The 14,116-nt window shown below is 40.8% G+C and overlaps 1 protein-coding gene across 2 annotated transcripts; it reads right to left on the reverse strand.

Moving 5' to 3' along the window:
- LOC119730573 (development-specific protein LVN1.2-like) lies at positions 1 to 11,910 on the reverse strand. 2 transcript variants are annotated; one of them, XM_038203553.1, is made up of 6 exons: positions 11,776 to 11,910; positions 8,743 to 8,900; positions 6,313 to 6,400; positions 4,923 to 5,090; positions 2,930 to 3,021; positions 1 to 1,089 (listed from the first exon to the last, which is right to left on the reverse strand). In XM_038203553.1, the coding sequence occupies exons 1-6, from the start codon at positions 11,873 to 11,875 to the stop codon at positions 1,036 to 1,038; spliced, it is 660 nt and encodes a 219-aa protein (XP_038059481.1). In that variant the 5' UTR covers positions 11,876 to 11,910; the 3' UTR covers positions 1 to 1,035. The 2 variants fall into 2 exon arrangements, with proteins under 2 accessions (XP_038059481.1, XP_038059480.1); XM_038203552.1 differs by having other exon boundaries at positions 1 to 1,092; positions 11,776 to 11,875.
- Between the last annotated feature and the right edge of the window lie 2,206 nt (positions 11,911 to 14,116).

Genomic DNA, 14,116 nt, shown 5'->3' on the forward strand with positions numbered 1-14,116 from the left:
TTTTATCAAGATGTCTTTTTTATTCGTTATATGCTGTATTGTTTAAAAAAAAAAGGGTACAAATTAGTACTTGAGTGAGATTTGCAATATTGCTACATTAAAGGTAGTGAACACCACTTGCAAACGGTCAAAAGTGAAACTGTCAAAATATCATGAAATATCTAACTTGGTTGTAATAAATAATAGGATCAAGCCTCCTGTGAAATACTTGGCATGCTGTAATTTTGGAAAAAAAAAAAAAATTACCATCATTTTCTTGCGATGGTTAGGACCAAACCACATCACTGACAATGGAAACCTATGCTTTGCTTTTAGAGAAATGAAGATGCGTTTTCGAAATTGTCACAAAAAGTGCGATATCTAATGAGCTAAATTTTAGACGGGTTAATTTTTTAATTACCTGCTTCAGTTTTATAACGTTGTTCCTTGAATTTTCTCAAAAAGCTCCAGATTTTTTTGCAGATGGTGTCCAATACTTTTAAAACGTGATGTTTAGATTCCTTTGAAAACTTGAGTATATATCCAATCACATACCAAAAAGACACTTTAAAAGTTACTGATACAAAATACCAACAATGTTTTATAGTATATGAAAATCATTTTTTTTTTAAACCCTCAATTACAGATAGTCTGATGTACATGCACAAAATTACTGTATCACCAAATATGCTATGATTACAAATATTGGGTGTATGTGAGATTTTCAAAACAAACCTACATGTAGTCATGACTGAGGTAAGACTCTTTTTCTCTGCAATGTTTGCAATATTTGCAAAGTGGAAAAGTTAACAAATTCATTGTCGAAAAATCAAGACAATCACAACTGCATTTGGCCTATACATGTACTATACTACAAATCCCACTGTAGGTAAAAGTGCAAAATATACAAATAGGAGACGGATGGGAGATGGATGGTTTTATAAACTCCAAAATATTCGCTTGTTAAACTGCCCATTCTCGGTTTCTTAAAATCAGGCTTTCGGGGGGGGGGGGGGGGGGGGGGGGGGGGAATGAACGTAACTTGCTCCTTCACGTTCAAAAGAATCGGTGGATGAACGAGTTGTACTGCCTGGGTTCTGGACTGGACGCCTGCTGAAAAAACACACAAGGAACAAAATTTACATTAAAGGGACACGTACACACAACCTGACACAAAGAAAAAAAATTACATTAAAGAGCCATGTACATACAAGGAACAAAATTTACATTAAAGGGCCATGTACATACAAGGAACAAAATTTACATTAAAGGTCCATGTACTTTATCTCCCGGTCCCAGAGGACCTTCCTAGTGCCCGCTGTGTACCTTGCTGACTCACTGACTCAATTACTGACTCATAAACTGACTGACTGACTGACAGTGGATGGAAGATGGGTGAAGCGAGTCAGGCAGTGCTATCGTACAGGATTACCCAGAATCGCCAATTAATGAGTTAAATCAGACCCATTGAGTATGACAATAAAAACTTGGGAGGCTAATCATCTTTACACTCGCAGCTGAGAAGCTGAATTGCGAAGGACGCGGCTACAAGGTGGTCGAATTGAAGGCATTTAAAGGTGCCATATAGGCTGCCGCCATAGGACCCATGTATGACCACAGAGCACAGCCAGAGATCAAAAGTGTTTGATTTTTTTCAAAGGGAGGAAAACCAGAGAGCCCGGAGAAAACCCTCGTGGCACAGGAGAGAACCAACGCACAACTCTACTCACATGTGGTCCGAGCTGGGAATCAAACCCGGACCACAGTGGTGAGAAGCAAGCGCTTTAAGCACTAGCCACCCATGCCAGAATTCCTGTGAATAGCCGTTCTGAATCCATTCAATAGAATTGTCTTTTTTTCATACTGCCATTTATCATGTTAATGGGCATTTCAGGGGCTTTGCAGTTTTTGGAGCCTATGTAGAGTTTGGCTGCTACACATTTCCACATTTATCATGTTTATGCGCAAAAATGATGTCATCTTAGGCAGTAACTTCAGTATTTCAGCAGCTTCAACATCAAATGTTTGCTATAATGATCTCCTTTTTTTCAGGGGATGTACTTTTGCTGATTAGTACATGACATCCAGCCACTGAGCAAACTTATGCACAAATGTTTTCTGAGAGTTACACATACATTGTACACTGTGGGTGCAAAATCCCTTTTAACTGTTGAGTGTGTTCCTAAAGCAACAGCCTCCTCACTTGTCAGGAAACAATTAAAACTTGTCATTAAGGACAATTCCACTTGAAAAAAAATGTCAACCCAAGAGGTAAGTCTTGCAGGGTTGGACCTTAACTTTTTTTTTCTCTAGCCAGTTGGGCAACTGCAACAGACTCTTAACTAGCCCGCGGGCATTTTCACTAGCCCGCAATTTTTTTCTTTGATACAGGTTTGCTTTCTGAACTGAAAGATTTATTTCTTCCTTTCAGTGTTGCCGTAGCCCAATAATTGTTGACTCGCCAGCCGGGCTACTTAAGGAATAGTTTGACTAGCCCGCCGCTGTTTTGACTAGCATTTGGCTAGCGGGCTACTGCTATTAAATTTGAACCCTGAAAACTTGTGAAATGTTAGGCTTGGTGTGACTCTATCTGGGTGTTATTCATGCATGATTATTGAATCTGAAAAAGGGGTAAATCCAGGATTCCCCGAGGGTGGTGGCTGGGGTGCTGAAGTCCATGATTATTTCATGGGGTGGGGGAAGATTGGGCGATGCATACAATAAAGACCAAAGGCCTGAAGAAAAAGTCAGGATTTGCAATATTGAGTGATGACATTCAGGGTACTTAAGGAATGTTTTTCCCAAGTTATATAAATAACTAAATATTGGTTTGTCAAGGGGGGGGGGGGGGGAGGAGTAGTTAGCTACTGTCCGTCCGCCCCCCCCCCCCCCCCCCCCCCCCCCAATCCGCCCTGCTGGAGGGATGAAATACAACGTAAGTGAGTCTCACCTGAGAGCAGTAGTCAGGAATGGTGAAGTACTTGGCAGGGTTTTGGATTCCATAGGTGTAGTTGACAAAGCCAGCGACCTCCAGGACTGGTGCTGGACAGACCAAGGGGGACAGAGAGGGGAAAGAATAAGCTGAGATCATCAAGTCAATCAAAGGTTCATCAATAGAAAGCCAAGTCACAAACCATTCTCAAGTCTATCACAAGCCGATCGCAAGTCTATCACAAGTCTTTGGCAAGTCAATTACAAGTCAATCACACGTCAATCACAATTCAATCGCAAGTCAAACACAATTCAATCGCAAGTCAATCACAATTCAATCACAATTCAATCGCAAGTCAATCACAAGTCAATCGCAAGTCAATCACAAGTCAATCACAATTCAATCGCAAGTCAATCACAATTCAATCACAATTCAATCGCAAGTCAATCACAATTCAGTCGAAAGTCAATCACAAGTCAATGCCAAGTCAATGCCAAGCCAATCTCAGGGTGTGCATTTACAGGTCCCGGTAGTATCTGGGTACCCGATTGCATGATGCACGGGTACCCGGGTACCCGTTAAAGAACCCAACCCCAAAATTCAAATCTTGGAAATTGCTGTTGAAATTGTTCATAAAAGTCCACAAGATAATACTACCACTTCCGTGTGTTAACACAGCAAGATACAAGTGTGTATCAGTAAGCTTTATAGCTTTACGGTGTAAACTGCAACTTTAACATGTTTAATGGGGGTTATAAACATGCAATATGATTTGTTTTCCCATGTGGCCTGGCTTTCATTTTGAAAATTCTCCACAAACGACATGCAAAACCTTGTTTTTTTTTCATTGACGGAGAAGTTAGCAAGTAATTTATAAATTTGGTTGCGGGTACCCGAATCCCATAATCCAGTTCCTGACATCAACGGTCGGGTATTTAGGAACCCGGTTCCGATACACAGCCCTGTTAAGTCAATCATAAGTCAATCCCACATAACTCGCGCTTCATTCGAAAGTTAATCACAAGCCAATATAGGCAGTCAATTACAAGTCATTTGCAAGTCAGATTACAGATTGCAGCTCCTAAACGCTATCTTTAACCCTTAAACTTGGGGTTAACACAGGTTTGCCGTCAACCCTAGGTATAACCTCATGTTGTAGTGTGAAAGGGGTCAAACTGACTGAAACAGTTAAAGAATATAACATCAGTAAAAGACTGGGCCCTCTTTCATAAAGCAGCTTAACCCTAACTCCCTCTAGAGGCATTTTGGCCAAGATGCAACCTCAATCTTGCAAAATATTCAAACTGCCTCCATAAATTGCATACAGCCTCCATCCTGCAAATCCTCTTTTATTCCCTGAATGTGGTCCTTGGAGGGGTGACCACTTCCTCAATCCTACAAAATCCTCCAGCAATCACTGTCAATATGTTGAGGCAGAGCCAGTGACATCCTGGAGCAGTGCAGAGGATTTCAAGTGTAATCTATATTGTAGGCCTAAATGTATGCACAGCTGAGCATAAACAACACAAGCTCCCACCCAAGACCTTGACAAAGTGTATCCTTCAAAATCAGCCTCACATTTTTGCCATATAGCCTCAATTCTGCAAAATCCTCCATTTTGCAAAGAGTATTTTGAAGAATTGGGCAGGTTAGGGTTAAGAGCAAGCAGAAAAGTTGTGCTAACTATAACAGAATATCGTGCTCACTTATTTCATCCAAATTCTATTTCATTACTTGGATGTGCTAACGGTTGCACGCGCATGGAGATTTCTATTGTTACATCACTAATTTAAGCAAATTTTTTGTCTGGGGTTAGGCGTACTTTTAATGTGCTTACTGCTTACACTCTCCATGAAAAAGACGAAGGCTCTGTTAGCAGAAAATTGTGTGCTTAGCAGCACTATAAAACTGGCCCTGGTATGTATAAAAGGTGTAGACTGCTTGAAATTATAAAAGAAAATATTAAGTCACAAAAAAAGGTAGAAAGCATCCAAAGAAGAAGTTGACGTACTTCCTTGCTGTGCACCCATGAACGTGACGCTGGTGGGGATGCAGTCACCCTTGGAGACAGAGAAAATGGCCGTGCCTTCCAATGCTCCCTCCTTCACGGCATAAGAGAAGGAGTCTGCCATCATCAGGTAGTCCCCGAGGTAATATGTGCTGACGTAATCTGCATCATCTAGGAAACCAAGAACAAAAACCAGAGTAAAGCATTGACAAAATGACTGATTTGTTCTTTTCTCGACCAATTCGAGAATTGGGCAGAGGAGGGACACTACACCCAACAGAGCACCCAACAGATCTAGTCTGTGTTGTACTTGAACTTGGCTGCTTGCTACGACCTGTAATCATAACAAATATCACTTTGTTGCAGGGAATCGGAGTGTTTGACTTAATTTTAAAATGTGCTTGAAATATTTTGTCTTTCAAGACGGGTGTTATTCGGCCAAAAATAACCCTGACGTTACACATTCACTTTTCACTGCAATTCGGGCGATTCACAATGCAGTGCGCCACCAAGAGTTTGCCATGGAGAGTCCACTTTTCAAGATTACAGTCGACAAAACATGGCCCATTTTAATGAGCGTCAGTGGACAACTTGAGATAATTTGTTATAGATTGAATCATGGCGTTCTGCCGCCTTCCAAAAAACATGATATTGATAAAAAGAAAAGAAAAGGGCAAACAGATACTCGAATCATACACTTACAAAACTACTGATGGAAAAACTAACAATTTCAAATGTCCCGCGCTGCGAATTTGTCGACCATCTCCCACAATACACTGGGAAAAATGAACTTTCCGTGGCAAACTCTTGAAGGCACACTGCACTGTGAATCGCCCGAATTGATTGTTAGCACTGTAGCCATTTGGGGAAGTGTGGCCAAGTGGTTAGGGTTTGAGATTCATGATCAGAAAGTCAGTGGTTCGAATCCAGCTGTTGTCCATATGTTGTGTCCTTGGGCAAGCCACCTCATCCTCACTTGCCTCTCTCCACCCAGGAGTACAAATGGGTACCGGCATTAGCTGGGGAGTAACCTGCGATGGACTACCATCCCATCCAGGTGGAACAGAAATATTCTCGCTTTCATGCTACCAAAGCCGGAGATAAATGCTGGCCTGTTGAGCCACATTGGCTCGTGACAGACTTTACTTTTTACTTTTACTGCAGCCACATTTGAGGAGAGTTCTTTTGCTCAACAGGTACATGTATATGCAAGGGTAGACTTGGGTATACAGAGTTGAAAATTAACACCAAAGAAAAAACATACATGTGAAAGATGGCTGCCGCAAATGCAATGCATCTTTAGAAATACGTATTCAGCAAAAGTGAAATTAATTTATCAGAAATGATGAGGAACGCTCACCCAGGTCCACGTTTCCAATCTTCTGAAACTCACCTGGAATACAGTGGGACATGTTAGTTCCTGCAGGGAGGGGGAGCATTTGGCATGTCTTGATCTGAGTGTTGATGATGTATTCCACTTGCTGAAAGTCAAGCACACACAAAAAAATCAAGTGAAAATTCACAAGCTCAAGTTATTATTAGTCCTGGTCCAAGGCTGGATAAGAGGATTTTATTCCCCTAATAGTACCGCTGTTCTTTGACAAGCCCGGTAAAGCCACCACAGTGATAGATGTCTCCATCAATAAGATCAACCAGACCAAGTCCTGGGAATTTCGGCAGCGCTACCCAGAAAATTCCGAGCATACCTGGCCTGCGCTGTACTCACACATACACCGCGTTCCCACTTGAATTGGAAAAAGGTAGATCAAGATCCGGCATTTTGGTGTGATCGTTATCTTACCGCAACGAAACCGCAAGTCGCGTTCCCACTTATGCTTGATCCACCTTTTCGTACGGAAATGTTGGGTCCGAAAGGTCACCGAGTTCGGAATTACGCGCGCTCTGTGGGAGTGCCATTGTTGCATGGTTGCATGCTAGGCCAGGATGGGTCAGTTTTCAAACAGCACTATCAGAATTCACAGACAAAAATTACGCGAATTCACCAACATAAATCACGGATCCGTAGAGGATCCGTGCGTGCATAAATTAAAAGGTGAAATCCAACAGAGCCGCTCACGTGTGACATCACGGCAGAAACCAATGCATCGATAAGGGATTCCCTGGTTCTGAAGCTTCTCATTGGTTAGAAACGGTCACATGATGTACTACGACATCATTTTCCAATTTTCTATAATCAATACTTCAGATTTGTCACCTCCGTACGTACCGCGTTATCGGCACTATTCTCATCGCATACTCGTAAGCTTTTCAATGATTCTGTGCCAAAGTGAAGTCTTTTGGTGAGTGCGGACTCAGAGTCATTTATGGATGGAAAAATAAGTAAAATTTCAGGAATGAAAAAGGTTTAGTAATGGACGAACACGTAACAAAAGTAAGGCCTATAGTGTAGTTTTAGGATACCACGTGCGCTTTTGCATGCGCGGTGCTAGCCCGTACTTCAGCGGTTGTTTATTGTGCATGTTGTATACGCTGGAAATGTTCACATGAGCTACACGCCTGAAAACGTGTTTCTTCGTTCATGAGACCGCAACATTTTCGCGCCACTCGTGCACCGGGCGGATGTTAACAGGTCAAATTGCCGGATCAGATCCACCTTTTGCGTTCCCATCTGATCGTGATCCGGCAATTGGAGCACCCCAAGATTCAAGAATCTAATGGTGTTCAGCTCCCCCCCCCCCCCCTCACCCCAGCCCCTTTTTTTTAATTTGCGGCATCTGGTCAATTGCCCCCCCCCCCCCCCACCTCCCTCCCTCCTCTAAGATTTGGTTCTGGACCCACCCTTGGAGACAGGTGGAGTAAAGCCAGCATTACAAAATAACATAAACCTTGAATTCGCTTGAAAGTTCCAGTGCACACTGCAAAGAATGTGCCAATGGGTGTTTACAGCGTAGGAGATATGGAGGTTAACCCCATGTCTAACATGTCTAACATAGAGTAAGTAGAGTTCTCATCAACATAACTTTGAATTTTAAATCAATATTGGGGTGAACACACAAAATTGACTGCAGGATTAATTCAACCATCAGCCGGCAGAATACTGAAACAGTGCTTCACTGATCGAGCACCATGCTAGTGGTCTCCCAACCTCTTAACATCTCTGCTCAAGAGGATATCTGATGTACTAATCAAAACTTGTGATAGTCTAGGGTCTAGACGTTGTTATGGTATGATACGCGATAACCTGCCGCCGCGATGACCTGAGACTCTCAGTGAGAGGGCACTATCACGACCAACCAATATCACCCACAAACCCATCGGAACAACGTCCATGCCAATTCCTATTGGATGTGTAATGCGCGCGCACCTGTTTGGTCTAATATGCAGCACACGATTCAAAAAAATTCATAGAAGGTCCAAAGCAAACTCTCAAATTTCTTCCAGTTGTATAAAAGTTGCAGCAAGACTTTTGTGAAACTTCACTGGCCAGCTCTTTTGTTGTGTGTATACGTGGGACAGAAAATGGACATTATTGCCAGCAGAAGTCGCGCATGCGCCCTAGTTTCCCCCATTTTTCAGGGGGGGGGGGGATTTTAGAAAATGTCCTAGATGTTGCTACTGACAAGTCCGTGGTTGGTCGTGATAGCGCCCTCTCGTGGCTGGTTATCACGGCAGCGGGTTATGGTGTATCAAACCATAACAACGTCTAGCCCCTAGACTAAACTTGTCATCGTAACTAATTTATTTCTGACAATTGTTTAGAATCTAGCATCGATTTTTATGTACAGAAATCTCTCTTCTCTTTCTGGAAATCATGATTTATTTTTCAAATAAGTACATGTAGGTACTAGGTAAGCAACTTCACCTTAGAGTAGTCCACAATGATATGGTACTCGTAGACCATCGATCCATCCTGAATTAAGGCGATCTGGCCAGCTCTCTGGTTCATGTAGTCAAAGGCCAGCTGGACGGATTCGATGATGGCCACAAATGAGCCTTGCGATAATGTGCCAACCACCTGGCCTGAAAATTACGGAGATGAAACAGCGAATGACTAATAAGTTAATGATAGTATCATTGCATTTGTGCATTTTTAGTTTGCTTTTGGAAGCAACACAATTAACAAAATCTTAAGAAGCCGGTAAGTTCACTCAACACCCTGTGTACAAACCCTATGAGAGTGGACTGAAAAATTCTAAGTGTTTTCTAAGAAAATGTTTGTATTTTCTCACTGCTCAAATTGACTTTGATGACATGAAATTGCTATCTGGGGGCTTGTTAGTCAATACAGAGGAAAATTAGTGAACTTCTTATATGGAAATCTTTCCGAAATTTCAGCTCTGTAGATAAAGTTTTGAGAAAACAGAGTGAATCTTAGTCCAAAAATTTAGGACTGTCAATACTGCGTATGAGCATCCCAAAACTGAAGCTATTGAAAACATGCAAAACAAGAAAATAGACTGGCATCTGAAACAACCAGTCCAACAACCCTTCAGTACTGCATCAATCAACTGTGCCAAGGAAACATCCGGCATGTCTGGTACTAGTCTTTATTTCTACATATTTCTCCATAGCCAGCCACCAGACTAATGAAGAGGTCTGTCTTTTTAAACAGTTGGCATGATTGGACCATGGTGGGACATGTACCAGTCTAGTCTTTCTTTAGCTTCAAATTTGAAATCACATGACTTTCCTCTGATGTGCAAAATATGGAAGAAAAGTCTTCTTTAAAAATTAAATTGAGACTTCAAAATTGGTTGGTGAAATACTGAGGGCCTTGTCTTTGCCCGATGAAAATTTGGTAGAATTTTGCTGGCTGCATTGGAATTCTGCATTGGAAATCAATACAAAAATACCACTTTTCTTGAAAATGACAGCGCACCAGCTGCCAACATTTTACCGGATGCTTTAGACTGTCATTCATTAAGTTTGTCAGGATAATTTGGTAGTTTTGTTTTTTGATATTTGCAAATGTTATACATGTATTTTCCCTTTAAGTCCCATCAAAAGTTGACATTTCATATTTTGAATTGCAGCCTCTCATGTACAAAATCCCTAAATCAGCACTCGAGACATGATTCTCACATCAAGGTTCCATGGATAATTCTTCCAGTATTTAACTAATATCGTGAAATTAACAACAAAAACAACAGCACATGTGTAAACCTTTTTAAACCACTTTCTATATTATTGATTTCTTCCAAACAATGCATGTACCATAGGCAAACTGTCTTTTCTTCACTTTTCGGAAATGTTTATCTCATCCAATCAGTAACTGAGGTCAAATACCATCGATTATGATAATGAGTAGACTGGATCACGTTTGTAAATTACATGTGCATTTCAAACGATAATAGGGAGTCGGGAACTAGCGCAGCTTTTATGGCGGGTACCAGTTCAAGCTGGTTCCCGATTCCCTTTTACAGTTCGAAATGCACATGTATGTGTTTACAAACGTGACTCATTATCATAATCGATGCATCGCGCGCGCTCGGTAACGGAATCGCACTCGGGATACGGGGACCATCGAATGTACGCTGGGCATGTAGAAGAAATCGCGTCGTTCAAACATTAAACACGATCGGAAATTTAACGTGTTCAAGATCGCAAGGGGAGCTCTCCGATATGAACGGAAAATTTCACTTTTTTTCCGGATCGTAAGTAAACTTCAATACAACCATCTTAATTATCGATGTCTACTTGTACCTCAGGTGGCATATCTAGTAATTTGGAGGCCGTTTTGAAGGTGAAATCTGATGTTTTTTGTTGGAAAATGTTGGTTTTTGGGACAGTGACAGGATGATGTTGTCCAGGTCGCGGTATTAGCTTGGACCCCACTATCGCCAGACCATATCCAAATGTTAAAAAAGGCGATAAGTTGGGTCCAAGTTACTCGGACTAGGCCGGTCCTAGCCCCATAAATGTGGCCTATTTACTGGACTGCCTCCGTAAACATAGGCCACACATCCACATGTACAAAAATCGTGTCGACTTTGCCAAATTTTGATTTTCACATTTAGGCTTAGTTTGTAGGATTTTTTTGCTTTAGAAGCATACTCACCCTCTTTATAGGCTAGTCAGAAAGTGCTGCCTTTTTCAGATGTCTAATTTTTGTGAAATTTCATTTTGAAATTTTGATACGCAAACGTGTAAAAATGAATCTGGAAATTTCACGAAAAATATACATCTGAAAAAGGCAGCACTTTCTGATTAGCCTATAAAGAGGGTGAGTATGCTTCTAAAGCAAAAAAACCTACAAACTAAGCCTAAATGTGAAAATCAAAATTTGGCAAAGTCGACACGATTATTGTACATGTGGATGTGTGGCCTACGTTTACGGAGGCAGTCCAGTAAATAGGCCACATTTATGGGGCTAGGCCGGTCCATGACCATGTCCATGTTGTCCAAATTTGAAATCTAGTCTGTTTTGTTTTTCAATGGAACCTAGATGCGAATAATCAGGAAAAGTTACATAAATGATCTAGTTTATACTGGCATTTGCAGCTCCATATTTGGACAATTAAACCTTCTCCAACTTTGCCCTCAAACAGTTTTGAAATTGTAGAAAAACTAGATGTCTATTTAACTAATTTTAAGATACAGCCGACATTTCAAATTTGGGAACACAATTTTCAGGAAATTTAGCACAGATCACATGTGACCGTGGCTCACAATACTGTATTGAAGAGGCTGTAAATTGGAATTAACTTAACTTAAGTTAATTCCAATTTCCATGGAGGAATATGCTCCATGCCAGCCCATGGTAATTTCTCCTCCCATTGCCCATCCTCCATGCGCCTCAGCTCCTTGAGCATGAGGCCATGGAGCAGCATCTTGGAACTTTTGGAAGGAAAGTTTGTGTTCCTTTCCTCCAATAAAGGCAGACGCCAGGACTCACCATCTAATGTCTCAAACTGATCAGGGAAACAACATTTCTTCTGAGCCACACTGGTTGCCACCACAGCCAGAATCAAAACCAACACTGCTTTCACCGCCATGTTTTTCCGTGTTCAACAAGAATACCATTCACCATATTACTAAGGAATGCTGCACAAAGTACAACGGTACCAGCCTTGACAAGGTCATGCATTGCTATCACGTGCGCATGTACTATGCGTTGTTGATCTCGTGACATTGCGTGTGGCGTTATTTTTTTTTAACAGCGCCCCCAATCGTGATATGATGTGCATGCCACGATTATTGGATTATTCCACGGCCAATGATTGTTTTTTGCAAACAATCCTGGATCTGCCCCTCCCCCCCCCCCTTAAAAAAAACTGCTGGCAACAAAGCCCATGGCACGCATCGACCGCATGGCGGAACTGATGATCTTTGAAAACAAAACCTATTCAAATAGACTTTACTCACGAGTCGGCCATATTAAATTGAGAGCGAGATAAACTCTTTATTTTTTGGCACTAGTTGGAGTATATATAGACATGCATGGAGCTGTAATGAAATAAAAAAAAATCATAGCAATTAGGCCCTAAATATACCATTATGCTTTGATGAATAATTCAGTTGTGATTAAACATATCCTAATGTTTTAAAGTTGGTGTATACGTGCTTTTTGGGGTGTGGCACCTTCAAAAAAAAAATTCAAATTGAATTGATAATTTCCTAGCATTACATTAGTAAAGAGCTTTACAATGAGACATCGCACGAAAATAAGAGGCCCACAACAAGTAATCAATTAATTATGTTCAACTTTTGAATTAAGAGCGGGACCATCCTAAGTCGTTCTGAATAGTGTGCGCGATTTCTGAACTGGAGCACGCCAGATAAACCACGGCAAAACAAACAAGGAAATGTATTTGGTATGGGACATTATAATAATTCCTTTCAATTTCGTTCGGAAACGAATATCAAAATATAGAAGGGAAAAAAAAGGTGTATAGGCCAACCAACTTTAAGCCACACTTGAAGAAGAAAAAAGAAATAGAAAAAAAAACTGAGGTTTGGAGCGCCTTCCAATTATAACATAGTCTGTCAGCATCCCATTTAACAGTTTACCGTTTAAAACAGATTCAGAGGTCTTTAGCCTTGGCATGTAAGCGTTGCTATTACGAGCGAAAGTTTATTCGTATCGGATCGGTGAAGCAAATGAAATGATTTTAGACAGGTATACAACGCAAGGATGCTTTACTCAATTTATTGCCTTCTATAACGCTCATGAACGTTAGTGATAGTAACTTTGCAACTTATATTTCTCATTTAAATAAAAAAAGAGTTTGCAAAATTAAGTAATCGTCGAAAAACGAACTTTTCAACCTATTTCTACGCAACATTGACACGATCTGCATTTCTATAGGACCGTGAAACCATTTATGGAAGTCAAGACCGATGATGACTTTTCTGACAAAGTGAAACACCAAACTTAATCCAAACCGAACTACCAAACCTAACACTGTTTGGTAATTCTACAATTATTCACAATATTGCGATCGAGAAGTCGGTGGTACAACCCAATAGGAAAGCCTGATTTGACACACTTTTGGATATAGTAACAGTTTTGTTTTGTTTTTCAGCATTTAGCATATTCTAAATAGCAAAGCAAGCGACAAACATTCAAGCATTAGCTATAGGCCTACGCATATCGTATAACATTGTCGGAAAGTCCGTAATTTTGTTGATACGTCAAAATTAGATATCTGGCCCGAATTTTATAGCGCCGCTTAACTGCCGATTTTGTGCTACCAGAGCTTCCGTTTATTTCATGGAGACCGTAAGCAGTAAGCACATCAAAAGCCCGTTTAACCACAGAGGAAAAATTTGCTTAAAGGGAAATTACAACATTTGCAAGCATCGAAAAATAAAACCACCAAGTTTTTTACGAAATACCTTACAGGATGTTGGTAAATGACAGTCTAAAGCATCCTGTAAAATTACGGCACCTGGTGTGAAGTCATTTTCAAGTGAATAGTATTTTTGTATACATTTCCAACGGTGGTCAGTCGACCACCGTTGGAAAAACCAAACTATTTTTCAACTGCTGCTCCAAATTTACCATTTTTTCTTCAGTCCAATTTGGTTGCATGTTCATGAATGGGGGCAGGCCAGCTAGACTGGTTCCCTTACCGTACAATTTTCCGGCATCTATAAATTTATTGATCCATTTAATTTTCAGTGGAGTCAGGGAACCAGACTACTTGAACATTTTTGTTTTTCTTGGCTTTTCCAGCAGTTCCGAACACAAAACTTCAAACATGTCAGTGCAACAATAATTTGATCTATTATAC

The sequence above is a fragment of the Patiria miniata genome, unplaced genomic scaffold (assembly GCF_015706575.1).
Source record: "Patiria miniata isolate m_02_andy unplaced genomic scaffold, ASM1570657v1 HiC_scaffold_22, whole genome shotgun sequence".
NCBI classification, from domain to species: domain Eukaryota; kingdom Metazoa; phylum Echinodermata; class Asteroidea; order Valvatida; family Asterinidae; genus Patiria; species Patiria miniata.